Below are 26,916 nucleotides of genomic sequence, written 5' to 3'. Positions count from 1 at the left end.
ACGGACCGCTTTCTATTCCGGCAGCTGTGACGCTTTCATTTCTGCTGTGCTCGGAGCTGACTCACGGAACTCCGGAGGACCTATATATGCGCTCTGCGACGCGTCGGACACCACTCCTTTGACCCTGCTCTCGTTAGCCATCCACCATGACTTCTCCGGGCAAGACAAACTCAAGCGCTTCATCGAACAAGTTGCTCCGTGCCTACGTTAGTATTCAGCGTACCTTCTCAAAAATTACGGTCAATGACGTGTGGTTTGTAGCAATTGGGAGACTCCCTTGGCAAGGGCGCGTTCGGCCAGGTCTACCGTATGTCCGCTGGGTTCGTGCTGTTCGTCCGCTCGCTCATACAATGTGCACAACCAGGGGCCCTGAATTGGGCTACCGGAGAGACCGTAGCGGTTAAGGAGATTCAACTGAGCAACATCCCGAAGAGCGAGATCGGGCAGATCATGGTGAGCGTCGCATTGTGCGGTCGGCGTAAATCCCGTTCTAACCCCGTGCTAGTCGGAAATCGACTTGCTCAAGAACCTGAATGTACGTCATAGAGATCGCAACCCTCCCGATTGTTATGCTTGACAGTAGAATTCTAGCATCCGAACATCGTCAAGTACAAGGGCTTTGAGAAGACGCCAGAGTATCTGTACATCATATTGGAGTGAGTTCCACTTGTTCCGACTCTGTGGCACATGCGCTTGTTTCGGCGTAGTTGGACATATTCCAGCATCAGCAACGTCGTAACGATGATCGGACGAGCAACACCCAATGCCACCAAGTGTTTGGCGTCGAGTCACTCCATCGTCTAGGTCACAATTGCTGATGTAGACCATGGGGACATACGTTTGCCACTATGTGGGTTGCCGCTAGAGAATCTCAATGACACGCATGCATACGCCTTGCCAGGTGAAAGAACCAAGTCGTGTCACGCGAGTGCTGTCGCGATTATGCTCTCTGGTGTGGACTACTGTCAAGCTGCTGTGTTGGATCGCACAGACACCGCTATGCGTGTGCTACACCGTCTCCTTGTTCATCGACTGACACTACCGTCTTTCTCCAGATTCTGCGAGAATGGCTCGCTGCATAACATCTGCAAACGATTCGGCAAGTTCCCCGAGACCCTTGTCGGCGTGTACATATCGCAAGTGCTCGAAGGTCTCGTGTACCTCCACGACCAGGGTGTGATCCACCGCGACATCAAGGGTGCAAACATCCTGACGAACAAGGACGGATGTGTCAAGCTGGCCGACTTCGGAGTGGCGAGCCGGACAGCGGCGGGCGCTGTGCGGGACGATGCTGTAGTAGGGAGTCCATATTGGAGTGCGCAGACCTCATCTGAGTAAGTGTGGAACGTGCGCATTGATGCCTTGCCCCGATAGTGGCGCCGGAGGTGATTGAACAATCGGGTGCAACGACCTCATCCGACATATGGTGGGTGACTCAAAGTCTCTTTGACTATGGCTCGTAGTGATACCTCTGCGCAGGAGTGTTGGTTGTACCGTCATCGAGTTGCTCGAAGGCAAGCCGCCATATCACTTCCTCGACCCGATGCCCGCGCTCTTCCGCATCGTGCAAGACGACTGCCCACCAATACCGGAAGGCGCCTCACCGGTCGTCAAGGACTTCCTGTACCATTGTTTCCAGAAGGACTGCAACCTGCGTATCTCCGCAAAGAAGCTGCTCCGACACCCGTGGATGGTCGCCGCGCGCAAGCAGATGGCGGGCCACCAGAAGAGCCAGGCCAGCGAAGCGCGGAATGGCGCGGCGTCCCAAGCGCGCCCGCCGAGCAATTACAACTACGACGAGGCGGTCCTGAAGGTGCAGGAGTGGAACGAAGCGCTCAAGTGTAAGCCCATTTTGTCTTGTCGACCATGACACGACCGTGCATTGTCTCATGTTTCGTCGATGTTAAGCTCCGTCACGACCAGCAAGACATCCGGAGCGCCGACGGGTGGATGCCCCTCCGTCGCCCACCCTTCCGCCGGTCAATATGCCCTCATCGCTGCGGCCGATTGACTCAATAAACCAGTCGGTGGCTTCCTCCGCTCCGACGAACGCGCGTAAGCCGGTGCCGATGAATGCGAGCAAGGGCCCCTCGTCGGTGCCGGTTTTGGGCCACATCCGCGAGACGCTCCCGATGCCGTTCATACTGCAGCCCCCGAGGAGCAGACGGACAACTGGGACGACGACTTCGAGGAGGGCATCTCGCTGACGAAGATACAAGGTATGCCCAGCGATGTGATGATTCATCCCGTGGGTGTGTGCTTACGTCCTTTGTACAGCATTGGAGAAGACATCAGTCGAGGAAGAGAAGGAGAAGGTCGAGGTGGAGGATAATGCGCAGACGATAAGGCCGACGCGCAGCCCCGCAGGCCCGACGACGGTGCCTCTCCCCATGGTCACTTTACCTGATGCAGACACGGAGTTGGGCTTCGACGATGACTACTCGGACATCCTCGACGATGATGACAAGCTACAAGAGAAGGTTGCTGACTTCAAGGTAAGCGTTTCAACCATCAAGTGTTTTGTACCACTTGCTGACTATAGGGTACGTAGATGAAGAACTCATTCCGACGTGGCCTCTTCCACCCGAACGACATCAAGACGTATGGCCTCGGCAGCACTTCTCCTGGGCCCATGACAGCACCTCTCCCGGACCTTAGCCACAAGCGGTCACGTCCTGGCCTCAGTCCAGTCGTCGCTACGCCGCCACTTGCCGGATCCTCGAGCGCTCGGAATGCACATTCACGCTCGTCGTCATTCATAGGACCAAGTGGAAGCGGCTCGTTCGGGCGTGCGGAGTCGAGGCGTTACCCGAGTCAGCCCGAGTTCGGAAAGTACGCTGAGGATGACGACGAAGATTATGATGATGTCTTCGGAAAGGCGAACGGGACCGGTAGGTCGATAGTGGCCATTGTGCTGCGGTACTGATCTTGGTGGCCGGTAGCGTCACATCCGATCGGAACATTGCAGCTGAATACTCGTCTCTCAAACAAGTCTTGGGTAAGTGCTCCCATATATATGTCACGCTGGTGATCCTCATCGCCGTCTTAGCTGGGAGACGAGACGACGAAGAAGATCCATTCGCCGAGGTGAGATTGGGAATTGTGCGTCCGAAGACGAACTGACACTTGCAGATCGACGAGGGCTTCTCGAGGAAGACCTGGAGGCTAACTGCAACGCGACAAATATGCACGGCTATCCGCCACGGTCACTCAGCTCATCGACGAACTCACGCCTTCTGCTCCGGACTTCCAATTGCGCGAAGCGTGCGATCAGCTTGTGTGTCTGCACTCGATTGATCATAGAGCCCGTTTACTAACGATATGACACAGCTCAGTATATGGCAGACGCCCCAGAAATGCAACCTCAGCTTGTGTCCGCGCATGGGATGCTCGCGATCTGGAAGTATTAGAGGGCCGATCATCACGAGATGTCACTATGAAGCTACTGCAGATCGTCAACGCGGTACGCATCTTCTTGAGCGAATAACTGCTTGTTGCTGATATGCTGAACTTAGCTTGTGAACACGGATATGGGTTTCCTGGAGAGTTTTTGTCTCATTGGGTTGGTATCGCTCACTGCATCCTCCACCTTCTCGCTAACCGCATCTTAGAGGCATTCCTGTCATCATGGGCTTCACGTCCAAGAAGTACCCTCCAGAATGTCGAACAGAGGCGTCCAACTTCATCCGTCTCCTCTGCCACTCCTCGTCTTGACACTACAGATGTTCATCGCGTGAGTTACTGTGTCAATGTCGGTGCCTCTGCGCGCTCAAAAGTCTTTCAGCTGTCGAGGGCTGAAGGTGCTCGTCGACCTTCTGGAAGAAGACTTCTCAGAACAAACCGATTTGGTCAATCACGCGCTCAATGGAATCTGCAGCGTCTTCGACCTCCAGAGCCCCACCACGAAGAATGACTTCTGTCGAATGTTCATTCGCGAGGGTCTGCTGGATCCCCTTTCGTCAGCTCTCCTCAATGTGATGTCAACAGAGGGCGACGTTGCGGCAGACATGAACAAGAAGATCATTCAGATCCTGCTTGTGTTCTGCCAAGTGTCCCAATCGGACATCCATGTGCGGAATGCACTTGGGACTCGTAAAGTAGTGCGAAGTAAGTTCGTCTTGTTATATTGAGTGACAACTTATTGACGGTTCCTGATAGGGCTATTGCGAGCGTGCGAACTGCTACAGCCGGAATACCTCGTCCAGATGCTCAAAGCTGTCAAGCATCTGTCCATGAACGCGAACCTGCTCGAGGTGTTACAGAATGCTAATGCGATGGAGATCCTGGTGAAGATCCTTGATGAACGAAGTTCTGGTCCTTACGGCACGGTATGTCTGACATCAACCAAATGAACCCCCGAGCTGACGATGCGTCACGTAGGAAATGTCCAATCATATCTTCCAGACCTGCTACAACTTATGCCGTCTGAACAAGGGTCGACAAGAGGAAGCTGCACAGGCTGGCATCATCCCGGGCCTCAAACGAGTCTTCGAGTCTGGATCACCGTTGAAGCAGTTCGCCCTGCCGATTCTCTGTGACCTCGCGAGTGCCGGGAAGACCTGCAGAACACTTCTGTGGCAGCACGACGGCCTCGGCTTGTATCTACGATTGTTGGAAGATCCGTACTTCCAAGTCAGCGCTCTGGAGTCGATCCTGTCATGGTATGCACTTTTGAAAGATGCAGTATATGCAGTCGTTGACTTCAGTTGATAGGTTACAAGATGAGACAGCCAGGATCGAGGACCAGCTCACGAAACCTGAGTCGCTTGATGCCCTTCTCCGCTGCTTCGTCAACGCCAAGTCGAACTCGTTCGAGAACCTCCTCGATCCATTCTTGAAGATGTGCCGCCTATCTACCACAATCACGATCGGACTGGCGAAGTCGCAGTTCTTCAAGCGTATCATCGACAAGCTCAACCACAGCAAGGCAGTCGTGCGACTCAATCTCTTGCGTATCCTCCGAACGGTATGCGAGGCCCATCCTAATCGCGCGATGCTTGTCGAGCGCTACGGCATATACGACATCGTCGTCAAGCTCAGCAAGGAGGACGGTGCGGTGCTCGTGCGCGAGCTCGCCAGGGAGATCGTGCCGTCGCTCGCACCCGCGTTGAAGCCGCTCTCGGGGAGATCAGGGAGACATGGCGATACGCCCAAGGGTAGCAAAAGCGCTCTGGCTCCCAAGAGGATGAGAAGAACAGCATCCGAATCGATCCCCTTGACGTCGAGCGAGATGCCTGCTCTCCGTAGCGAGGCTAGCATCCGTCCAGCCACGCGCCGGGCTGCGGCGACCGGTAAACCGTCTAGGCAGAGACTCAACGACATTTCATGGCAAGCCACGGAGCGACAGTAAATACGAGTTGTTAGAATATCATATATCACGGTAATAGTCGCTGGGTTTCGTCGCACTTCATTGCATTCAACTCTCCTTGTCTACAAGCATGCTCTTAACATATAGCACATATGCATTTACACTCTTTACCATCCTCATCGTCGTCCTTGGGCCATTTTACTCACGCTGGTCGTGAAGATCATCATTGCAGTAGTATATTGTTCGTACATGTCCGAGACCTGGATCGCAAGGGTCGGCGCAAATTAGACCTCGAACATGTGTAGTAGTAGTATTATACTTAGGAAAAGCTGAACTCGGTGCATACAGCAAACGTACGGTCAGTGGTGTCAGCTCAAGCTCAAGCGCAACAGGGCCGTTTCATGAAGCAGTGTGTCGCCTTGTTACATAGAAGAACTCAAACATGACAATGCAGGCGACGAACTACATGTAACATGAGCATCCCCTGGCGGCGGCACGTCGTCGAGATTTCTGTCGATGACCGGATAGAGCGACCTATTGAAAGCATGTGCAACGAACTGCCCGACGTTTGCTTCTATGCGAGAACATTCAGCAATGTTCTGACGAACGGTACTCGTCAATGAGCTCGAGAAGGTCACTGGGAGCGCCTTCCGCGCTCGACAATGTCCATGTCAGGGACTCGAATCTGCAGGACGCCCTCAGGTCTCGATTCAATACATACCGTGGCCCCAAGCTTCGGCCTGCCGCTGTCTACCGGCCAGCTGCTCAAATCAAGCCTGAATCACGCATCTTCACCTACTGAGCATCTTGACTGCACCTGAGGCTTCCGCAGACAGAACAAGTCCCCCAGCTTCATGAGTCGCCGAGCTTGCGTTGGGCTATGCGCGCAGGCTGCCAAGGCTCACTATCGAGATGAATCTGCTGACGAAGTCCGTGAAGTCCGTCCAAAGTACTTACATAAGTACAGGTTGTGTTCCATCACATGCATACCACGCAGAGCGAACAATAAGTTATGTTAAACGTAGGTCCTGCTCTGCGGTTGTGGTCGTTCACTGGGCATATCTCAATCAGTACAGTGTGGCAAACATGTCGTATGTCGCACTCACATTGTACCCTCTGCCCACGGAACCATGTCGTATTCTTGACAACGTCCGCACTATGATGTTGACCTTGGCTTCAGAATAGAGCTGAAGCTGAAGCTCGACTTTTGCTGCATTTGCTTAGGGTTCTTTGCGCTCCGAGTTGTGCCTGCGTCCGAGGACATGCCCCAGCCGTAAGAGGCGGACAAGGTACCGAAAGCTTCCTCAAAATTCTTCGTCTGCTGCGGCGGTGAATGCTGCGATGTCGCTGCGTTGCGCTATAGACGACCATGGTGAGCGTTGTTTTCGGGGCAGCCTAAACGAGACTCACTTTAGGAACCAAGGTTGCTGTGGAGCTTGCCGCAGAGATGGATGTAGGAAGCGTCGTAGAAGACGAGGACGCGGAGACTGTGGGCGACATGTTCGACGAGTGTGCGTGCTATCCTTGCTAGCGTTGGCTTTTGGGAGTCCCAGCTTGTTGTTCGGCCTTCGTATGGCTTTCTCCAGTTTTAGGTATGGTAGTGGCAGCACTGACTATATGAGTCACCATGACTCTGTGCAACATTGGCAGTTCGCGTCAATCAACTGTCCAAAAGCACCGCCTGTAGTAGGATCCGAGCCTTGACTGAATTGGGATCGCAGCACCGCTTGTGCTACTACGCCTCGAGACTCAAGACTCCGATGTGAGATCGTGCCTTACCATACCGCTGAGTCAGTTGACACACAGAATACTTACGATAAGGCTGGGCAAAGGCTGGGACCATGTTGGCGGTGCTATCATCGATAACATTCGAATCCTTTACAAATTGGCAGGTTTGATCTCAGCCGCACAATCGGCGACTGGTCGTCACCTGCGTGTTCCATCATCTGCGAGATTGAGGTGTCACAACAGCCCGAAAGTCGTCTTGAAGCTCACCTTGAACGCCATATAAGTGCTCTCCTTGCACAGCCAAGATGTGCGATATACTCTCGACTTGTGAAAGCCGTTTGTACCATCTCCGCTTGTCATGCTTGTCCAAGGTGTGCTTGATCGCTTCTAACGCCCTGAGCTTCGCAGGTGAGTCTCCTCGATTACGCTTGCGTGTGAGGGAGCGCGTGTGCTCAACGTCAACGCCCAGGTCCGACACGCTCTCGGGAAGTTATCGTCAAAAGATTTCGCGTCCTTGATTGCGATGTTCATAACACTGGAAAGGTCAAACATCTTGTTGATCAGCTTCTGGCCCCGTTGTTTGTTCCCAGCGTCGTGAGATCTGCGCAACTCTGGTCAGCAGTCAGGTCTCAGAGAACAAGCGATGTTATTGTGATACTCACCTGAACGACCTGTAGTACATTCATGACCGCAGCTAGAGTGGCACTCGCCGGCATACTTATTAGCATCTGAAGGTGTCGATGCGATTAGACACAGGGTCAGCCGCGCTGAGGGTAGGGGTGATAAAAATTTAAATTTAAATACACCGTGACGAACAGATGCTGCAAGCATATCCAGACATCTGGACCTAGCCAGTCAAGAATACTGGGCCCCTTCCGGCACATACGGCGTGACAAGCAGAGGACACTGGCTTCCCGCCATGTGTTTGCCGATGACATACGGCCGCGTCAGTACACTAGCAAACACACATCAGCAGTAGTCTAACCTGACAACACGACCGACTCACACGTTGGCCTTGCCGACCTTCTCGTCCGATTCCGCGAAGGTGAAGTGTGTGAGGAGGATGAACAGGAAGGTCTTGATCTCGATGATCGAGAAGCGCAGCCCGATGCACGCCTGGGCAAACCGAGCAGTGTTAGTGGAATACTGAGTGTATGCGGAGGCGACGTACCCGAGGCCCAGCGGAGAACGTGAGCGTGTTGTTATACAGCCCAGGCTGGGAGACTACGGCTTCTGGCAGGTTATCCCACCGGTCAGGCCTATCAGGACCAGCCTCAGACCCCCACCGCGTCTAACAGGTAAACAACACGCACTTGAATGCCCAGCCGTCCGGGCCCCAGACTTCCCTGTCCAGATTGAAGCCCTCCACGGGGACGTGTATGAACGCGCCCTTCGGTACCCGGACCTCCTTCACCTCCTGTGTGCTCCCATCCGGCATACGCGTCCGTACAGGGGTCGCCGCTGGGAGAACGTCGTCGCGCGTCGCCACACGCGCCGAGGAGTGCACGGGCGGGATGAGGCGCATCGCCTCGCGTATGACGTTCTCCAGGAACTTCAGCTCCGCGATCCCCGCGTAGAGCCTTGACACCTCGTCGGGGGTCAGCGCGGAGAGCGGCGTGGGCGGGAGGAGGGAGAGGAGCTCGGCGCGGAGGCGCGCCTGGACGTCGGGGTAGCGCGCCATGAGGTAGAGCATCCAGGTGATGGCAAGGAGCTGGTATCGGAGCCGGCGAACATAAAGGTGTTAATGTTGTGTAGGATGTCGGCATCAGAGATGCGCTGCTCCGGTGGGATGTCCGCGGACGCGTTGGACTTCACTGGAGAGGAATGAGTGGAGGTATGTTCTCTTCAAGTAGAGGGACGTACACAGGAGGCTGAGAAGGTCCTTGCCCTGGTAGGTCTTGCCTTGTGCTTCGGCCTCAGCAATTTTGCGTTTCTTCTCTTGTATGAGGTTCCCTGCTACGCGGCGGATGACCTCCTGGCAGCGTTGCACTGTGTGGGTTGCCTTGTTGGGCTACATCGAGTATGAGTTCGTGATTCATCATCATTGGAGGAAGAGCTCACGAAAAGTGTCTCTAGTATCGGGAGGTATATAACAGCCAAGCCCCACAGCGCGCCTGACTGCTGAGATACGGCGACCTCAAACATCTCCTTGTATGCGCTGAATAGTTCATTCGTCTCATTTTGAATCGCGTTGAACTGGTAGTCGAAGCCTTACGGACGATCAGTAGCCGTGACATCACGAACCCTTCCCGGAGAAGTCTCACCAGCAGACCCGATGACATCGAACGTTGCGCGACTGACCCAATGGCACACATCCAGCTTTAAGCCTCCCGTCTCCTCCGTCTCCTTCTCTGCATCTCCCCATGCTGGCTACCAGCCTCCCTAACCATCTCCAACCACTTCTCCTTCAGCTCGTCCCCCTTCGCGAACACTAGCGGGACGAGCTCGCGCATGTTCTGCACTGAGAACGCGGGCGTCGCGACGCGTCTCTGCCGCTTGTGCACAGCGCCCTCTGCGGCGAGCATGCCGCAGCCGATGAGGCCCGTGATGAGGCGCCGCGACTGCCACGGCTTCTCGTAGATGTGTGAATGTTTCATGACGTGTGCGAGCGTGAGCGGGTCGAGGGTGAAAAGACGTAGGTCCCACTGGTGTGTGGTGATCAGCTTCGAGGGCGGACGTACAGATTGGGAGACGTACTGGAAGAATACCCCGGATCATGACGTTGCGGCCGTATGTCTTGACAAAGTGCTCGTGGGTTCTGGGGGAGACGGACGGACTGTGGGGACCAGCTCAATTAGCTCTTACGAATAAAGAGTCATCGACGCCGAGCAAAGCAAACTATGGGCGAGTACAAGCTCATGGACCATATGTATGCCCCGTCGGAGCACTTCACGCATTGGTAGTGGGTGCGTACGATACGACTTCCTCGCAGGAATGCGAACCTCCCAGCACTGTCCACATGATGTTCTATCGCCATGATAGGTTGCGATGGATTGACATCACCGTTTGACCGAAACACTGCGCCACCCAGTATCTGTACACATGCGGAGGACAGCGATGTAGGACAAGGGCACTGGGAACGTCTTACGAGCCTCCGGTATGTGCAAGCCAATACACTCGTGTGACATCGAACATTGGCAGCATATACTCTCTTAGCCATGCATTGAGCGCATAGCTTCGTATGTCTGAAGTTACGCCCGGGATGCACTCCATGTCTTTGCTGAGCCTAAGGGCACAAGTTTGCCGATAGCACTCTCCGGGCGTGGTAGGTACAACAGAAGTACTCACTTCATAACCATTCCCAGCTGATCTCTGAAAAGCCCTTTACTCGGAGGACCGGGTAGGTTCCTGAGAGGGTTGTACCGCGGCTGGATGAAGATGAGGTAGAGTAGGTACACGAGCGGTGCGCTCAGCACCACGAGCAGTAACTGATTGACCATAGCGTTGTGTAGTTAGTAGAGGTATTGCGTCTTGAATCGTCGAATGAGTCGTGAGTGTTGGCGAGGCGAGGAAGACGGCCGCGCCCGAGAGCTATTGTACAGGGCGACGAGAACAATAGGATGATCTGAGGGGTTCTGGCCTCACTACCCGGTTCCGCCCAGCTCAGGCAACCCACAACCTAGAGCATGTCTTCTGAGCTCATTCGCAGCACAAATCTGCTGCACCAGGTCGACTGGCGAGAAAGGTGTAGGTGGGTAGGCCTTGCCCATGAAGCGGGAGAGGGAACAACTTGAATGGGCGTGAGAGGGCGCCTACGCGGTCGTGTCGCGGGCGCTCAAGCTCAAGGAGCTCACGTGATGGCGCTTGGCCAGAAACACCTCTGCCTCCTCCTCGTCCAGCCGTCCATCGTCACTCTGCTACACTCGTCAGCGCAGCCATGGTTCTGCACTTCTTAGCTGCGGAAATTCCAGTTGCGCACTCTGAGTCTGGGAGTCTCAGTCATCGAAGACGAGCAAGATCTCACTTGGGAGGACTGGGTCTCCGATTCGATCGAAAATAGACCCTGCAAATCGCTCTTCGAACAGGACAAGACGTTCGCGTCTGTCCTGAAGCTGCGAACCACGACAAACAGGCTCACGGAGTCGATTTGGATGCGATCTCTTCGCGTCTCTGTACGTCGTTCCGCCGTGCCCCTTTCATTCCGCCCGACTTAATAGCTCCGCTGCTAGCCTTGGATCCCTATCAGCGCATTCGCCTGATCAACTGGATACGAAAGAGGTATGTATTCACGCTACTCTGCGCCTTTTTTCGGACGTCTTGCGCGGTGTCCCGCGTCGCAGATGCACTATGGAGACACGCACTATCCTCAGACGTTTGATCTGTCATGTATCCCAGTTTGCGACCATGGCCATAGGCTGCCTACCCTTCTCATTGTTGTGTCACAGCTATTGCATCCCCGCCAGTTTGTGTGGTTTATTGGACAGACGGATCTAGTGTAATTTGGCTAGGAAGGGCGCGTCGTATATTTGCAAACCCGACCCACGTGTTCGGCCTCTTGGTGGCCCACAAATGCATTTATTGTTGCATCGGATGGATGATCTCTACGACGGCTCATTATGAGTGGATGTCTGCTTGCCTCAACGTTCCTATCTAGACAAGACTTTTGAGCAGTTACTGATGCGTCTTGTAGAAACCCGCGCCGTCTGAAGTTCTAGCCTTGAAGGGACACGAATCCCTATTTGCCTCAGACGAGTACCTCATTCCTGTTATCGAGGACGATCCTCTTCTCCGTACGTCCCACGCGTCTGCAACTCAACCCTCGATCTGATACCCGCATAGAGGTCCACTCTGCAGACTGGTCCTCCTCCGAGGAAGATGAGCCTCAAACTCAACCCCTGCAGATCTAGAAGACGCGAAGCGACGCATCCGCGCCCTTGGGCGCAAGCTGCAGAAGGCGCGCCAGGACTTCGTCGACTACCGCGCATTCGTCGGCGAACGCCTCGGGCGCTCGGGCGTCGTGGAAGCACTCGCAGAGCCCGCCGCGTCCACCTCCACACACATCGCTACGCCCCTCCGGGACGACGACTCACACTACTTTCAGAGCTATGGCGAGAACGGTGAGCACCCCATCTCCCTTCTGGACGCTTCGCTGACGTCCCGCCTATGGTTAGATATCCACGCGGTCATGATCCAAGACAAGGTGCGCACCGCGACGTACGCGCAGTTCATCCAGTCGAGTCCAGAGCTCTTCCACGACGCGGTCGTGCTCGATGTCGGCTGCGGGACGGGCATCCTTTCGCTCTTCGCCGCGCGCGCAGGTGCGCGGCGTGTCATCGCTGTAGACGCTAGCCCTGTCGTAGAGAAAGCGCAGCAGATCGTGCGGGACAACGGCCTCGAGGATGTGATCACTGTCGTGCGCGGGCGGGTCGAGGACATACAGCTGCCTGAAGGTGTGGAGAGCGTGGACGTGATCGTCTCGGAGTGGATGGGCTATGGGCTGTTGTATGAGAGCATGCTGGACTCGGTGCTTCACGCGCGGGATCGGTTCTTGAAGAAGGAGGGCGGCGTGATGGCGCCGAGTCAGTGTAAGATGCAGCTGTGCCTGTGTGAGGGAGGTGAGATCTTCAAAGAGCGAATCGGCTTCTGGAGCGATGTCTATGGTAGGGAAGTCCTTAAATTCCCCAGGAGCTAGAGCTGACCGGGATGTGTTAGGCTTCGACTTGTCCGCGATGGGAACGAACGTATACGAAGACGCGATCGTAGACGTCGTCGGCCCAGAGGCGGTCCTCAGCGAGCCATGTACCGTCAAGGTAAGCCATCGTCTCTCACGATCCACCCTCCCGCTCACGCCCATCTCCTAGGACCTCCACCTCGCCAGCATCACCCCAAAACAACTCGACTTCTCCGCACCCTTCACGCTCACGGCCACCTCCCTGCAGCGCACGAAGGCGTACGCGCTCACCCTCTACTTCGATACCTTCTTCACTGCGGACGGCGCGCCCGCCCCGCCGGACGCCCCGGTGCACGTCGTGCGCGACGGCGACCCGATACTTGCGGAGGTCTGGCCGCTCGGCTGGCGGCCGCACACAGGGCGGCGGATGAGCTCTGGGCAGGGTCTGAAAAACGGCGAGCCGGCGAAGCGGCGGGTGACGAGCTTTACCACCGGCCCCGCGAGCGTGCCGACGCACTGGAAACAGACGATCTTCTTGCTGAGGGAGCCGATCACGGTGCATGAAGGTGTGTACGGCTGGTCGTGGTGAGGCAGCCTGATCTGACTGTGAAATGGGCGTGCAGGCACGGTGGTCCAGGGGACGTTCAAGTGCCACAAGTCGACGGATAACTCACGAGAGTTGGACGTGGAGATTCACTACACGGTGAAGGACCCTGACGAAGCGCAAGCACCGGGAAAGGTGGTGGTGCAGTTGTACAAGGTGCGGTAACTCGTGGAGGCGGTCTGTTTGACGCGACGGACGGGGGAAACCCGAATCGTGAAGGAAGGCATATATTATTGTATCAGGTATCATTGAAAAATGTACGTGAACGCATAATCCAAACAGCTGCAGTAATCAATACATTTTTGCATGGCCTGCTTGGCGGTTCGACTGACAGTCAACACGGTAGGCTGATGTCGTTGCACATCCCAATTTCCAGAATCTGAACAAGGCATACTCGCGGCGCGGCGATGTCCTGAAGTCACGTGGTCGTGTAGCTATAGAAGTCTTATAATGACATCAAGTTGGTCCCCATTATACCCGGCGCATGGCGATTGTGTCGCTACTAATACAACCTTTGAATTCTCTCTGGATCCATACGTTCCACATCGACGCAATTGCCTCTCAAACGAGCTTCGGATAATACCTTAAGTGGAGTCTCTCTGATACTACTTACAGCTTCAAGCTGCCATGCCTCCGTCGACCGACTACGCAGCCTTTCGCGCCGTCCTACGCCAGAGCAAGCATGTTGTAGCAATAGCAGGCGCAGGCCTGTCAGCTGCTTCAGGTGAGTACGCTCGATGCGCATCGGACTTGTGGATCACATCTGTCCCTTCAGGCATTCCGACCTTCAGAGGAGCAGGCGGATTGTGGCGCTCATACGATGCCATCAGTCTTGCTACGCCTGACGCCTTCAACGAGAACCCAAGTAGGGTGTGGCAGTTCTACCACATGCGCAGAGAGAAGTGAGTCGCGTATGGGTGTCTAACTGAAGGTAGCTGACTCAGTTGGAATGATCACTGCTTCCTAGGGCTCGAGCGGCCGAGCCCAACGCAGCGCACATGGCGCTCGCCGTGCTCGCCGTGCCTCACTTCCTCAGAACGGTTGCGCCGGACGCAAATTCACACTCGTCACGCAGAACGTGGATGGCCTGAGCCGCAGAGCGCTCGAGAGAACCCCAGGGGCGGACGAGGGGACCGCACCTATCCTCGAGATGCATGGCCGCCTGTTCGAGACGATCTGCACATCCTGTGGCGACCGCCGCATGAACATGGACAGCCCTATCTGTCCGGCTCTCGCAGGTACAGAAGCGATTGTGGAGAGGCATGAAGAGGAGCCGGACATACCGCTTGACAAGCTGCCCCGGTGTCAGAAGTGCAGCGGCCTGCTGAGACCCGGCGTGGTTTGGTTCGGCGAGATCCCGCTTCATCTGCATGAGATCCAGCAGATAGTTGGCAAGGCTGACCTGGGGCTGATCGTCGGCACATCTTCGACGGTGCGGTTCAAGTGCAGTTGATCGATGTGGGTTCTCGCTCACACTGTCTGCATGCATCACAGGTCTACCCAGCTGCGGGTATGCTGCGGATATACAAAAGCGCGGCGGGAAGACGGCAGTCTTCAACCTACAGGAAAGTGACGGCGATCATGTCACAGACTTTCTGTTCATGGGTCCTTGCGAAGAGACGTTATCCAGAGGGCTTTTCGCTTATGGCGAGCGCGCCGAAACAGGTATGAGCAAGAAGATGTAGATCCAACATCACATCCAATATAACAGCACATTGCGATCGATCATGTAATCCAGACGAGACGTAGCCCTTTCCCTTCCCAGAAACAGACCCAGCGTCGATAGCATACACAACGATCAGCGCCCCGACTACTCCTTCGATTCACCCTAGAAGAAACTTTCCGTCTCGGTGACTTGCTCGACATCCTGCACGTTCTGCTCCTCGAACACTTGGCCGTCAGGCTCGTCAACGTAGGTGTCGGTGACCTGCTCCTCCTGTGTCTCCTGGAACGTTCCTCTCCGCCAAAACTATCCGTCTGGAAGGTTTCTGCAGCCACGGGTGAGTGATATTCATGACTTCAGTGCTACGTGCGATGATGTTGGCAATACATACCTGAGGAATAGTCCTCTTGAACGGTCTCTCCGTAGAATGCCATGGTGTGTATGAGGATGAGAAGGTATGTATGAACGGCGCGGTCGCGAGTGTGCTGTGAACTCGAGGCTCGTATGAAGACGCTGTGATGCTCTGTAGCTCGGTGAGCCATCCGTCTTATATCTGACCTTCTGTTCCCATCGCCATGTCAGGGTATGCAGATCCGGGGCACTGTTGCCCTTCTGGTGCGGTTCTGCGAAGACGACGCCAGCGCTCTGTGGTACGACGCTGTGCGGTACAATGACAGTTGCTGGGAACCATTTATCAGGTGTGCGTTGGGGAGAGTGATAATTGGGCTGACAGGGCTCCGGCCGTGCGGATATGGATGGCTTCCAGGTCACAGCACACTGCGCTTCGGGCAGAAGCGTCGCCGCGTCAGCAACGCGTACTATGATTCGGCAGTGAGTCTCACTGGTCCCGCGAGACAGGGATGCTAATGTTTCTTTGTTCCGAGCGGTTCAGAGAACGCGGACGAAGCAAAGAAACGAAGCACCTCGCAGTATACGGAGACAGTGAGCACCGCCCTAGTCCTCTTATGGGCCAGACAGCCTACCAGCACGGTGAGAATCCATTTGCACATGACAGAATTTGGCCCTCAGTCAGCTTACGGCCCTCGACGGACGCGCGGGATGGCTGCGGCGGGCGATGATATCGGTGGTTGCACGTTCAGGCAGTGCTATACGGGGATACTATGTAGTAGGTTATTTCTGGCCATCCCAACAGGAACCCGTACCCACATGCTGGCTTATGGTCGTTCACAACTGCCACTATGCTGTTCCGAGTGACGATCTGCTTCCTCGGCCGGGTTCTCGAGACGCATAGCCATTCGTGAAGCCAGTTGTGAAGCTCCAGTGGGGCGTCTCTGGCGTAACTCAAAGACAGCGCACGTTCGGCATGGACTTACTGTATTTGAACACGTTGCACAGATGACAGCGCTGATGCTATCAGGACGCTGTTCTATGCGGTTCGTATGTAAGTTATGCATCGCAATTTTCCCTGAGCGCATTGCTGACTACTAGCTTATGGCGCTTCCAAGCTACTAGTATGGTGACATTGGTGAGCGATTATGAAGGACAGCCAGCGCCGATCGAGTGCTGCGTATACGCGCCCTCGCTCAGCGCTCATTGGTCACTCCAGCTTCCATATGAAAAGGCACTTCACTTCGAGCGACTTTACTCGATCTCGATGTTATACTACAACAACGGCCGTGTGATGTTTAACTCATAATCTTCAAGGAGTATCCTTCCCAAGATCGCTCGAGTATTCATTGCCTACAAGCGAGTGCCTCTGCCTCCGCATCAGTGATCCCGTCGTCCGAGTCGGAGCCCCAGCCTCCTGTGCAGCCGTGGCGCATCAGTGAAATATCTTGTACGGGCGTGGTACGTTACAGGTCCCCTGTTCATCCATTCTAGACAGTAACAGAGGATCCGCAGCCCTTGCGAGATGTCAATCTTGCAGAATTATCGGCGACCCTCAGACGATCGTCGACAAGCCGACGTACAAGCGCAGGTGCTCTCTGATTTTGCGACGCTCCGGAATAGCTCCGGTCCAGCTGGGATCACTGATGGCGACATCGTCACCTTCAAGGACGACGACTTCACAGGCGAAGGCAGGAGCTTGTGCTAGTCACGCTCACGCACTTCAACGACAGCCCGGTGTTCCTTGAGTTAGTACTGAAGTTACGGATCTGTTGATCCAAGCGTGGGCGCAGACGGGAGACGAACATAAGCGCGCCACGCCCGATCAACCCGGACTGCGAAGGTACGTCTGCCTGGTGGTCAGACGAGCATCGCACGAAGTTCTCGTACTTATCATAATCATAGCAGAGGAAATTTCTGGCCCTGTTTGAGAGGCCTTCAATGTTCGCAGACCAAGACACCCGAAACACACACGGTGACATATTGATGATGCGCTGTGAGATCCTGAGACCTTGGGGCGTCAAGGTGCGATCTAATATCCAAAGATGTGATGTGTGGCATGCCACTCTGTGTACTTGGGATACTGAATGATACTACTTACAGTCGTTTGCAATGCATAATGGTTGTCGCATGTGCGCACGTGAGCATCTTGTTTCGCCTCTTGAGCTGGCCCCAACGCGCCTGGTAAGTCCCGTTACTTGTGCAGAGTGCATAGAGTGGGTCCGTGACAATTTTCTCTCAACCTTGGCCACAGTATTAAGGATGCCTGGCTTGTACCTTCGTCGCGAAACATGGAGGGTATCTAGCGCAATTCCAGGTATTCCGAACATATCGGACGAGGGGTGCAGGTGCCACTGTGGCGTGCCGTCACAGCGGATGTGGGGCGATGGGAAGCCACACTGGCCGCTGGCAAACGCGAAACGACAACCATTTTGAAAACGACTGTATACGATCGCGGGCCCGACGTCGGATGTTTTTCTTGCGGCCAACACTGCCAGGTACGATTTGACATACATGAATAGCTGTGCGGACTAGAAACTGATTGCATGTGCCAGGGCTGCCACCAGTACTCGGCGTGGCCGTGGCTTATCAAGGATGGTCGCCAACTTGAAGGTTATATAGAAGGGTACACGAGTGTTTCCCCCAGCGCCATTGACCGTCTTGAACCCGAAAAATCGCATAGGTGCGCAATTAGGTACTCGCATCTGACTTGCGCAAAGATTAACAACCCGGCCCTGTTTTTACCTCAGCGCATCCATTGATATGGAGCATAAGCTGCTATCCACGGCTTTGGCACTCCTTGTGTCATATGTCTTCCTGCGATACATCCTTCGCAAAAGTCTGCGAGACAAGGACGGGAACTCGATCCCTCCAGGACCCCCGTTCCGCTTCCCCTTCCTTCCAAGATATCCTGAACACATCATCCACAAGTGGGCGAAGAAGTATGGTCCCATCTACTCTGTCTGGATGGGCAATCAGCTCTTCGTTGTTCTTAACGATCCGACCGTCGTCCGAGACCTGTTGGTCGTCAATGGAGCTAACTTCTCAAGCCGATGGAACTATTTCATGAAGAACCAGACGATTCTGAAAGGCGGCGCGATCACGGCTACTCCCTACAATGAAACATGGTACCGTGGATTCTCGCCAAAGCGTGAACTGACTGACACTGGCGGTGACAGGAGGAAACATCGAAGAATTGCTAATACCATGCTGTCCTCCAAAGCTGTAGAAGGATACACAGCAGCTCTTGACTATGAGGCGCACATGCTCATCCACTCTCTATACCACGACACTGAACAAGGCAAGGCTTCCGTCGACCCTGCGCACTACGTTGGCCGCTATGTTCTCAAGTAAGCAAGACATGATCCGCGTTGGGTTTCGCTGACACCGTCAATAGCAACATGCTTTCTGTAACATTTGGTACTCGTACTGGCTCGGTTACCGATCCTCTCGTCAAGAGAGCACTTCTTTTGGGTATGGAATTCATGCGACTGACAGGTGAGTAGCCCGGGAACGTCGCCTGCATCCTCTGCACAGTGTTCATCTCCCTCAAGGGCCGTGGACCAATGCCGTTGACTTCATCAAGCCTCTGCAATGGATACCGACCCTACCCGTTCGCGCGGTCGCAAGCTGAGCCAAGACTTCCTGGACGTATATGGCGCGATGATCCGCCACGTGAAAGAGCGCATGGACTCCGACGATGATGTTCCCGATTGCCTTGTAAAATCCCTTCTGGCCTGCGAGGAAGAGGAGCATCTGAGCTGGACCGACTTGTGCATGCTCACCACCGCTTTCGCTACTGGTGGCTCACACTCGGTGAATACATTTCCGGCATCGCTGGGCATCACTTGATACTGATGATATACAGACGTCTGGAACCATTCACTGGTTCCTCGCCTTGATGCCTTCTCATCCGGAAATCCAGGCAAAGGCGCATCAGGAACTGGACCACGTTATAGGACGTGCTAGGTGGCCCTCACCTGAGGACGAATCGTGCTTGCCTTACGTGCGAGCTATCGTCAAAGAAGTGAGTCCGAAATTGATCAGCACTGTGTATTGCATACCGACCGTGCACCAGGTCCTCCGTTGTCATTCACCTTTCTGGATGGGAACCCCTCATTGTTCGGACAATGACTTTGTCTACCGTGGCATGTATATCCCGGCAAATACAGTGATGGTTCTGAATTGCTACTCGCTCCACCAAAACGAAGAGAGATATGCAGAAGCGTGCGTCGGTATGATTTTGCATACGATCTGCGTCGATCTCACGTCCTATGCAGCCTTGAATTCAATCCCGACCGCTTCATGGGCGACAACCTTTCCAGTACGGAGTCCTCTAAGCTGGCGAATCCAATGGACAGGGACCATTGGGCTTTCGGAGCAGGGTACGTGGGAAATGCGCATGCCGCAAGCTACCAAATATTGACTTCCCAGCACAGTCGCCGTATATGCCCCGGTATGCTGGTTGCGGAGAAAGAGCTCTTCCTTGCAGTCTCAAGACTGCTCTGGGCATTTTGTATTGCCGCTGTACCAGGCAAACCCCCATGCCTGGAAGAGTATGATGGCAACTCTGGTCGCACACCCTTGCCATTTGAAGTAACCTCGTGCCGCGTCATGATCAGGTCGGTGCCGTGCTTGACACCTTGAAAGAGGAGGAGATGCCCACCGGTCTGGTATACACGGACGACATCGACTTTAGGCTCGCCTGAGACAATACGGGTCCACGACCACTACGCCGCGTATAGAGGTGCTACGGATAGCTAGAACCTGTAGTCGCGATGCCACACCATCTCGGTTACTGCATGTTTATTGGACATCGTGATATTCGTTGGGGATGAAGTTGTACATTACTGGTCTGCCATACACTAGTACTTACAATACATACTGTCCTACGCCCGCAACTTGATATTTACTTTGATTTTAGCCTGATATTCTCCGCTTGACACGTCCTGCGCACACTCCTGAATATTTCAAGATCAACCGGAAAACATGTTGTGTACTTACGTATACGGTGCACGTGTCACGCACTACACGGTCGCCTACTTAACTTAGCTGGATAACGAAATGGGATTACCTTTGAATTACCCGGCCTCCTCCCCCTCCTCTCATGATCAAGAGGTTTCGACGGCGTTCCTGGATACCTGGTCTCTGAGTCCTGGCAGTCATCCTGATTCATGATGCGCGTTGGTACTGCGGCCTGCCACTGCCCAACCACTGCCTCTGCGTACATATTTCGCACAACAAACCTGACATGGTATCTGAACACGGGATATGGTACGGGATATCCAAAAATATATTTTGAATATCCCGTTCGGGATATTGTGATCGGAGATATGGAAAGTCTGGATGCTCAAAGTATCCCGAGATGGAATACTTTGAATTTCCCCACATAGTATCGCAGGCCGGGATATGGTGAGGGATGTTTAGAATATCTCTGGCCACTGTGACAATGATGTCCATTTCCGTCTACCCATCGTCCTAACCACGTTGCTTGTTTTCTATTGTCCAGTGTCATGCGCGGTCACGGACATGTCACGCCGCAGGCCCGAGCTGCTACTTACCGTAAAAGGTAACTTTGGCTCCCTGCCGCCGCGGCGAGTCGCGGTACGATGTCGCGTCGCGGTGTGGTGTGTCGCGTCGCGTCGCGGTACAGTGTGTCGCGTCGTGTCATGGCATGGCATGGCGCGTCATGTCATGGTACGGCGCGTCATGTCATGTCATGGCACGGTACGGTGTGGCGTGGCATGTCACGATACGGCGTGTCATGGCATGGCATGGCATGGCATGGCGCCGGCGCGGCGTGTCATGGCATGGTACGGTACGGTATGGCACGGTACGGCGTGTCATGGCACGGTACGGCGCGTCGTGTCATGGCACGGTACGGTGCGTCATGGCATGGCACGGCGCGTCGTGTCACGGTATGGCACGGCACGGCGCGTCGTGTCACGGTATGGCACGGTACGGCGTGTCATGGCACGGTACGGCGCGTCGTGTCATGGCACGGTACGGTGCGTCATGGCATGGCACGGCGCGTCGTGTCACGGTATGGCACGGCACGGCGCGTCATGTCACGGTATGGCATGGGCCGCATGGCATGGCACGGCGCGGTACGGTACGGCGTGCCGTGTCATGGCATGATGGTATGGATAATGGTACATATACTTCGCTCATGTCGCTTTATTACAATCAAATTATTCTTGCATTGTACTGTGACAGCCTGAGTTGAACAGGTATTGTATTGGCGTTAGGTACAGCCTGAGCCTCAATAATGTATGTAGGGTACAATTTACTTCAGTGGCATGACATAAGCACCATGCTCGCACTGTGCCATGACACGGCACGCCGTACCGTACCGCGCCGTGCCATGCCATGCGGCCCATGCCATACCGTGACATGACGCGCCGTGCCGTGCCATACCGTGACACGACGCGCCGTGCCATGCCATGACGCACCGTACCGTGCCATGACACGACGCGCCGTACCGTGCCATGACACGCCGTACCGTGCCATACCGTGACACGACGCGCCGTGCCGTGCCATACCGTGACACGACGCGCCGTGCCATGCCATGACGCACCGTACCGTGCCATGACACGACGCGCCGTACCGTGCCATGACACGCCGTACCGTGCCATACCGTACCGTACCATGCCATGACACGCCGCGCCGGCGCCATGCCATGCCATGCCATGCCATGACACGCCGTATCGTGACATGCCACGCCACACCGTACCGTGCCATGACATGACATGACGCGCCGTACCATGACATGACGCGCCATGCCATGCCATGACACGACGCGACACACTGTACCGCGACGCGACGCGACACACCACACCGCGACGCGACATCGTACCGCGACTCGCCGCGGCGGCAGGGAGCCAAAGTTACCTTTTACGGTAAGTAGCAGCTCGGGCCTGCGGCGTGACATGTCCGTGACCGCGCATGACACTGGACAATAGAAAACAAGCAACGTGGTTAGGACGATGGGTAGACGGAAATGGACATCATTGTCACAGTGGCCAGAGATATTCTAAACATCCCTCACCATATCCCGGCCTGCGATACTATGTGGGGAAATTCAAAGTATTCCATCTCGGGATACTTTGAGCATCCAGACTTTCCATATCTCCGATCACAATATCCCCGAACGGGATATTCAAAATATATTTTTGGATATCCCGTACCATATCCCATGCTCAGATACCATGTCGCGTTTGTTGTGTCGGTTCAGGCGACCATGCGTGCGGCGGTCAGCAGACCCGCTGGGCACCCGAAAACGGACGTTCCGGACCTAAGGATCATCGGCGACAACTGGGCGACAACGTCATATCAGGACACATTCTGGGCAATTGATAGTCTGAGCGTCACGTCCAACAATATTCTACCCCGCAATTGATGGGAATTTCGACAGCATTCCCCGGGCCCCTGGGACGCGCGCAGGCCGCTGCTTTATAGGCCATCCTTCGCGCGCCGACGACCGACGAGCCAGCTCGGAGTCTCCTCGTTCTCAAGGATGTTGGCGCACGTAGCAAGTTTGTTGGTCCTTCTCCAGGCAGTGGGCGCCCTGCCCCAGTTGTCGACTAGCGCTGCTCCTGCGTCGAGCTCTGTGTCCTCCACATCGTCGAGCGGGTCATCGTTCGTCGTTTCGACCGCGACCGCGAGTGCCTCCGCTTCAGCCTCGGCGGTCCCGTCGTCGGAACCCCTGCCTCCCGTGCAGCCGTGGTGCATCAGCGAGATATTTTGTGCGGGTGCGGTACGTTGTAAACCCCTGTCCATACATTCCGGACAGTAACTGATCCCTCGCAGCTCTTGCAAGATGTCAACCTTGCAGAAGTCTACAGCGACCCCAAGACGATCGTCGACAAGCCGACGTCGAAGCGCTCGCAGGAGGTGCTCTCAGACTTTGCGGCGCTCCAGAACAGCTCCGGTGCAGCTGGGATCACGGAGGGCGACATTGTTGCGTTCGAGGACGACAACTTCACGGGCGAGGGGCAGGAGCTCGCCGTGGTCACGCTCACGGACTTCAACGAAAGCCCGGCCTTCCTCGAGAACGTGACGGACCCGCTGATCCAGGCGTGGGCACAGACAGTGAGCGGGTACTGGGCGGACTTGATCAGAGAGACGAACACGAGCGCGACATGCCCGATCTACCCGGACGCGGGCGACTGCGAAGGCACGTTCATACAGCTCAACCACACTTTCGTGATCCCGGGCGGGAGGTTCCGTGAGCAGTGTGAGTATACTTGTGGTCTGGCAGTGTGATCAGAGTACTGAATCACAGGGTGTTCACAGACTATTGGGACTCATATTGGATCGTCCAAGGCCTGATCCAGAGCGAACTGTATGACATCGCGAACTCGACTCTACAAAACTTCATGGACGAGATTGACACGTTTGGTTTCATTCCTAATGGCGGGCGGATATATTGTGAGTCAAACGCGGCTACCGACATCGCGTTCGCTGCTCACGCACGCTTAGACTTGGACCGTTCGCAGCCACCCATGTTCACTCGCGTAAGTGGGACCCGTAAATTCTGCTGTCGATGCGAGCATTGAAGGCAAAACCAGATGGTCGCGGACTACGTCGCCGCTACGAACGACACGGATATTTTGACACGCGCAATCCCGGCCATTGAGGTACGTCGTCAGCGAATGGTGCGTGGGAGGATGCTCATTCACGGGGTCAGACTGAGTTGCAGTGGTGGGTGAACAACCGCAGCGTGCAGGTGACGAGCCCGTACACGAATCAGACCTACACGATGTATCACTATTCCGTCAATAACACTGCGCCGCGACCTGAGTCCTACATCGATGGTGCGCACCTCACCGTGATCATTGTGGAACCATATGACGCTGACGGGCATGTTTCGCAGACTACACTACTGCGTTTGACCCTACCTTGCCCTCCCTGAACGAGACGGAGCGCTCGGCGCTCTACGCAGAGCTTGCGAGCGGTGCGGAGACGGGATGGGACTACTCGTCGCGGTTTGCTGCGCAGCCATTCGCCGGTGGGACGAACAACACCAACCCTACGCTGCGCTCTCTGCAGGTGCGGGAGCACGTCCCGGTCGATCTCAACAGCATCCTCTGTAAGCGTTCATTGCATTGCAGCATTGCCGTGCGAGTGACTCTAGCATGCGCACTCCAGACAAGGCACACACCCTGCTCGCGGACATGTACAACTCCACAGGCAACGACACGGGTGCTGAGGCGCACCTCGAGACCGCGGCCTCCCTGCGCACAGGGATCCTCGACTTGAACTGGGACGCAGAGAAGCTGGCGTTCTACGACTACAACCTGACTGCGGGCGCGCGGAACAGCATCTACAGTATGGCGACGTTCTACCCGCTCTGGAACGGGATCGTGCCCGAGGAGGTGCTTGCGAGTGAGGAGAACGCGTTCGGGCACTTCGCCGGCGTGAACCTGGTGATGAACCGGTATAATGGGAGCTTGCCCGTGACGTTCTTGGAGACGGGCCTACAGTGGTATGTCACCCCTGCGAGACTCGCTCGTCTGTCATGCACTGAGCGTTATCTCTCGTGCTACGCAGGGATAACCCGAACGCGTGGCCGCCGCACCAATTCATCGTCCTCGAAGCGCTGTCCGCTCTCCCGTCCAACCTCACCTCGGGTGCGCTGCCCACTCCGGCGTCGAACGAGTCAACGTACGCGCTCGTCCCTGCCGGACAGCTCGGCGTTGCGGAGGACGGACTGCCCGGGCAGGTGCTCAGCGTGGCGCTCGGGAACGCAACGAAGCTCGGGCCTGAAGCTGACGTGAGCAGGCTGAATGGCACGGTCGTCAATGGCGGGAACGCCACCGAGGGCGAGGGATGGGCGGATGTGCTCAAGCGCGAGGTGGCGAATCGCTACTTTGCGAGCGCGCTGTGCAGCTGGTGAGTGGGTTTTCCGTTTCCTTCGTTCTGGCTAGATTGGTCGCTGGACGAGATTTTGTTGACTGTTGTGTGAGTGCTGCGAATCTGTTATGGCCCTATCGGGTATGTGGGATACACCGATCGCCCCTGCCGCGATCAGTAGAGTGGAGTGTTTGAAACCATCTTGATCCATTGTGGGTGGCCAGTCTGGGTGCTGATGACTTGTATGTGACCAGGCACGCCACTGGTGGATCCATTCCGGGATTGCTGCCGCAGCTGCCTAACGAAGTCTTGAACATCACTGGTAGCATCGGGAACACCGGTAACGTCAGTAATTGAACTTCAAAGGCTTTACGATGAAGAGCTGACGCGTTCCTCAAGATGTTCGAGAAGTTCAACACCACCGATGTCGACTCGTCCGGCAGTGGCGGAGAGTACACTGTCCAGGTAAAACATCCCGTTACTGTGATCACGTCTCAACCTGATACTCACGCTCGATGCGCAGGCTGGTTTCGGTTGGACGAATGGCGTTGTGTTGTACATCGCCGCAAACTATGGTCGCGTGCTCACGGCCCCCGACTGCCCCGATATCCTCGCGATCGTCGGCGCGAGCAACAGCACCACTTCCACGACGACGTCATCCGCCGCATCGTCTAGCTCAACTGTGAGTACAACTGGCAGCGCGTCCGGGCATAGCTCGACTGCGAGCACAACTGGCAGCGCGTCCGGGCACAGCTCGTCGGGCCTTGCTAGCAGCGCATCTACGCATTTTTCGTCGAGTGCAACAGCTGTGGCTATCATTGGCGGTATCCTGATGACTTTGCTAGCATGATTAGGAATCTTGCCACCAAAAGGGTTTACTGACCCGCGTATGTGACGGACTCACGAGCGGAATGATCTAGGCGGACTCCAGTTATTGGTTGGGGATACTGTCAACGATGTAACGTAACGCATACGAAGGAAGTGTTCTCGGTACCGTTTTGTGTCCGGGAGGGTGCTTCGACCTCATATTGCACACGGTAAGCAATAGCGGATGAGGAGCCTGCGGGTGACTCTCAATATGCAGCCATGCCTGTAAGCCGAGTCATCTCGTTACTACATAGCTAAATTCACTGGCAGGTCAAATACAACTGCATCGTTCACAGGACGGTCCGATCAACCTCCAGGGCAATCCAGGGGTCACCATTCCCCAACGCCGCACACTCAGTAATTTGGTGCTTCTCACGGTGTCACCGAGTCGTACCAAATCATTGTAACTCCTTCCGACAGTGGAAACCGTTTCTGCGCGGTGCATACGTGAGATGTCAGAAGTAAGATGTATCAAACTCTTGTATCTCCTTCTGCGCGGCGTCACGTCAGACACGCCGGTGCGGAGGTAGGGTGCATCACTCACTGTCAAGGGCCAAGGTGAGCCTCCACTTTGCGTGCTCGCGTCTGATGCTATTGCGACAGGGTTCGGCTACTGAAGCTGAAGTATTGATCGGTGGCATGGAATGCTTGTACCTCAACTCAGAAGTTCGCCACACCAACATGACTATACAAGGTGGGTCTATCATACCCATCGTCAGGTTGTCTGCAATCGGACTGAGGAAGCCTTCACTGCGTCGTCACAGTATAAGTCAGTAAATGTCGCAACCAAGATTCAAGTGAACTACAAAACCTACAGCTCGGATTGCATATCCACTGCTTATCAAGTGATAGTATGTGTGTTCCCTCCGGTGACAATGCGGCTCGTGATACACTGTATCCATCACTCATGTCATTAACTAACTTAGTAATTT

The 26,916-nt window shown here is 55.2% G+C and overlaps 8 protein-coding genes across 8 annotated transcripts; 6 read left to right on the top strand and 2 right to left on the bottom strand.

The window, feature by feature from the left end:
- Nucleotides 1-146: 146 nt before the first annotated feature.
- On the top strand, nucleotides 147-5,350 carry B0H18DRAFT_1085777 (uncharacterized protein; the record flags this gene model as incomplete). The annotated part of the gene is made up of 23 exons (XM_048031960.1): nucleotides 147-206; nucleotides 262-307; nucleotides 365-453; nucleotides 506-535; nucleotides 592-656; nucleotides 1,056-1,315; nucleotides 1,375-1,426; nucleotides 1,480-1,854; nucleotides 1,909-1,979; nucleotides 2,061-2,219; nucleotides 2,278-2,495; nucleotides 2,552-2,891; nucleotides 2,943-3,002; nucleotides 3,050-3,102; nucleotides 3,215-3,277; nucleotides 3,336-3,371; nucleotides 3,413-3,463; nucleotides 3,516-3,562; nucleotides 3,612-3,707; nucleotides 3,785-4,107; nucleotides 4,159-4,328; nucleotides 4,381-4,661; nucleotides 4,714-5,350. 23 exons carry the CDS (start codon nucleotides 147-149, stop codon nucleotides 5,348-5,350), a joined length of 3,582 nt encoding a protein of 1,193 aa, XP_047891667.1.
- Nucleotides 5,351-6,464: 1,114 nt separating this feature from the next.
- B0H18DRAFT_1212390 (uncharacterized protein) lies at nucleotides 6,465-6,887 on the bottom strand (the record flags this gene model as incomplete). The annotated part of the gene is made up of 2 exons (XM_048036470.1): nucleotides 6,465-6,665; nucleotides 6,719-6,887. Coding segments are annotated over 2 exons (350 nt in total), but the record flags the coding sequence as incomplete, so codon positions are not given.
- Nucleotides 6,888-7,804: 917 nt separating this feature from the next.
- Nucleotides 7,805-10,771, bottom strand: B0H18DRAFT_1016259 (cytochrome P450). The gene is made up of 9 exons (XM_048029256.1): nucleotides 10,325-10,771; nucleotides 9,734-9,812; nucleotides 9,411-9,681; nucleotides 9,301-9,387; nucleotides 9,098-9,246; nucleotides 8,350-8,747; nucleotides 8,208-8,295; nucleotides 8,043-8,152; nucleotides 7,805-7,991 (listed from the first exon to the last, which is right to left on the bottom strand). The coding sequence occupies exons 1-9, from the start codon at nucleotides 10,474-10,476 to the stop codon at nucleotides 7,892-7,894; spliced, it is 1,434 nt and encodes a 477-aa protein (XP_047891665.1). The 5' UTR covers nucleotides 10,477-10,771; the 3' UTR covers nucleotides 7,805-7,891.
- A 62-nt stretch (nucleotides 10,772-10,833) lies between these two features.
- Nucleotides 10,834-13,563, top strand: B0H18DRAFT_1182728 (S-adenosyl-L-methionine-dependent methyltransferase; the record flags this gene model as incomplete). Its single annotated transcript, XM_048035985.1, has 10 exons — nucleotides 10,834-10,901; nucleotides 11,037-11,079; nucleotides 11,109-11,148; nucleotides 11,194-11,258; nucleotides 11,667-11,766; nucleotides 11,878-12,093; nucleotides 12,148-12,636; nucleotides 12,689-12,786; nucleotides 12,838-13,213; nucleotides 13,271-13,563. The coding sequence occupies 10 exons, from the start codon at nucleotides 10,834-10,836 to the stop codon at nucleotides 13,414-13,416; spliced, it is 1,641 nt and encodes a 546-aa protein (XP_047891664.1). The 3' UTR covers nucleotides 13,417-13,563.
- Nucleotides 13,564-13,736: 173 nt separating this feature from the next.
- Nucleotides 13,737-15,430, top strand: B0H18DRAFT_1016252 (DHS-like NAD/FAD-binding domain-containing protein). The gene is made up of 6 exons (XM_048029255.1): nucleotides 13,737-13,975; nucleotides 14,027-14,153; nucleotides 14,219-14,291; nucleotides 14,327-14,688; nucleotides 14,756-15,244; nucleotides 15,311-15,430. The coding sequence occupies exons 1-5, from the start codon at nucleotides 13,879-13,881 to the stop codon at nucleotides 14,934-14,936; spliced, it is 840 nt and encodes a 279-aa protein (XP_047891663.1). The 5' UTR covers nucleotides 13,737-13,878; the 3' UTR covers nucleotides 14,937-15,244; nucleotides 15,311-15,430.
- Nucleotides 15,431-16,652: 1,222 nt separating this feature from the next.
- Nucleotides 16,653-17,356, top strand: B0H18DRAFT_1016249 (uncharacterized protein). The gene is made up of 3 exons (XM_048029254.1): nucleotides 16,653-16,723; nucleotides 16,778-17,105; nucleotides 17,168-17,356. Exon 2 carries the CDS (start codon nucleotides 16,788-16,790, stop codon nucleotides 16,968-16,970), a length of 183 nt encoding a protein of 60 aa, XP_047891662.1. The 5' UTR covers nucleotides 16,653-16,723; nucleotides 16,778-16,787; the 3' UTR covers nucleotides 16,971-17,105; nucleotides 17,168-17,356.
- Nucleotides 17,357-17,917: 561 nt separating this feature from the next.
- B0H18DRAFT_1016244 (cytochrome P450) lies at nucleotides 17,918-20,236 on the top strand. The gene is made up of 10 exons (XM_048029253.1): nucleotides 17,918-17,945; nucleotides 18,013-18,390; nucleotides 18,442-18,612; nucleotides 18,660-18,760; nucleotides 18,849-19,078; nucleotides 19,131-19,289; nucleotides 19,341-19,489; nucleotides 19,543-19,647; nucleotides 19,702-19,858; nucleotides 19,885-20,236. Exons 2-10 carry the CDS (start codon nucleotides 18,026-18,028, stop codon nucleotides 19,969-19,971), a joined length of 1,524 nt encoding a protein of 507 aa, XP_047891661.1. The 5' UTR covers nucleotides 17,918-17,945; nucleotides 18,013-18,025; the 3' UTR covers nucleotides 19,972-20,236.
- Nucleotides 20,237-22,698: 2,462 nt separating this feature from the next.
- B0H18DRAFT_497883 (trehalase-domain-containing protein) lies at nucleotides 22,699-26,061 on the top strand. Its single transcript, XM_048038317.1, has 12 exons — nucleotides 22,699-23,018; nucleotides 23,072-23,498; nucleotides 23,558-23,692; nucleotides 23,744-23,778; nucleotides 23,833-23,901; nucleotides 23,952-24,078; nucleotides 24,138-24,353; nucleotides 24,413-24,749; nucleotides 24,815-25,156; nucleotides 25,372-25,462; nucleotides 25,517-25,582; nucleotides 25,641-26,061. Exons 1-12 carry the CDS (start codon nucleotides 22,779-22,781, stop codon nucleotides 25,965-25,967), a joined length of 2,412 nt encoding a protein of 803 aa, XP_047891660.1. The 5' UTR covers nucleotides 22,699-22,778; the 3' UTR covers nucleotides 25,968-26,061.
- The last annotated feature ends 855 nt before the right edge of the window (nucleotides 26,062-26,916 follow it).

Source organism: Fomitopsis serialis (genome assembly GCF_022376445.1).
Source record: "Fomitopsis serialis strain Sig1Antser10 chromosome Unknown B0H18scaffold_50, whole genome shotgun sequence".
Lineage (NCBI taxonomy): Eukaryota > Fungi > Basidiomycota > Agaricomycetes > Polyporales > Fomitopsidaceae > Fomitopsis > Fomitopsis serialis.
The sequence above is the reverse complement of the archived record's forward strand: the minus strand, read 5'-3'. Positions and strand labels throughout refer to the sequence as shown.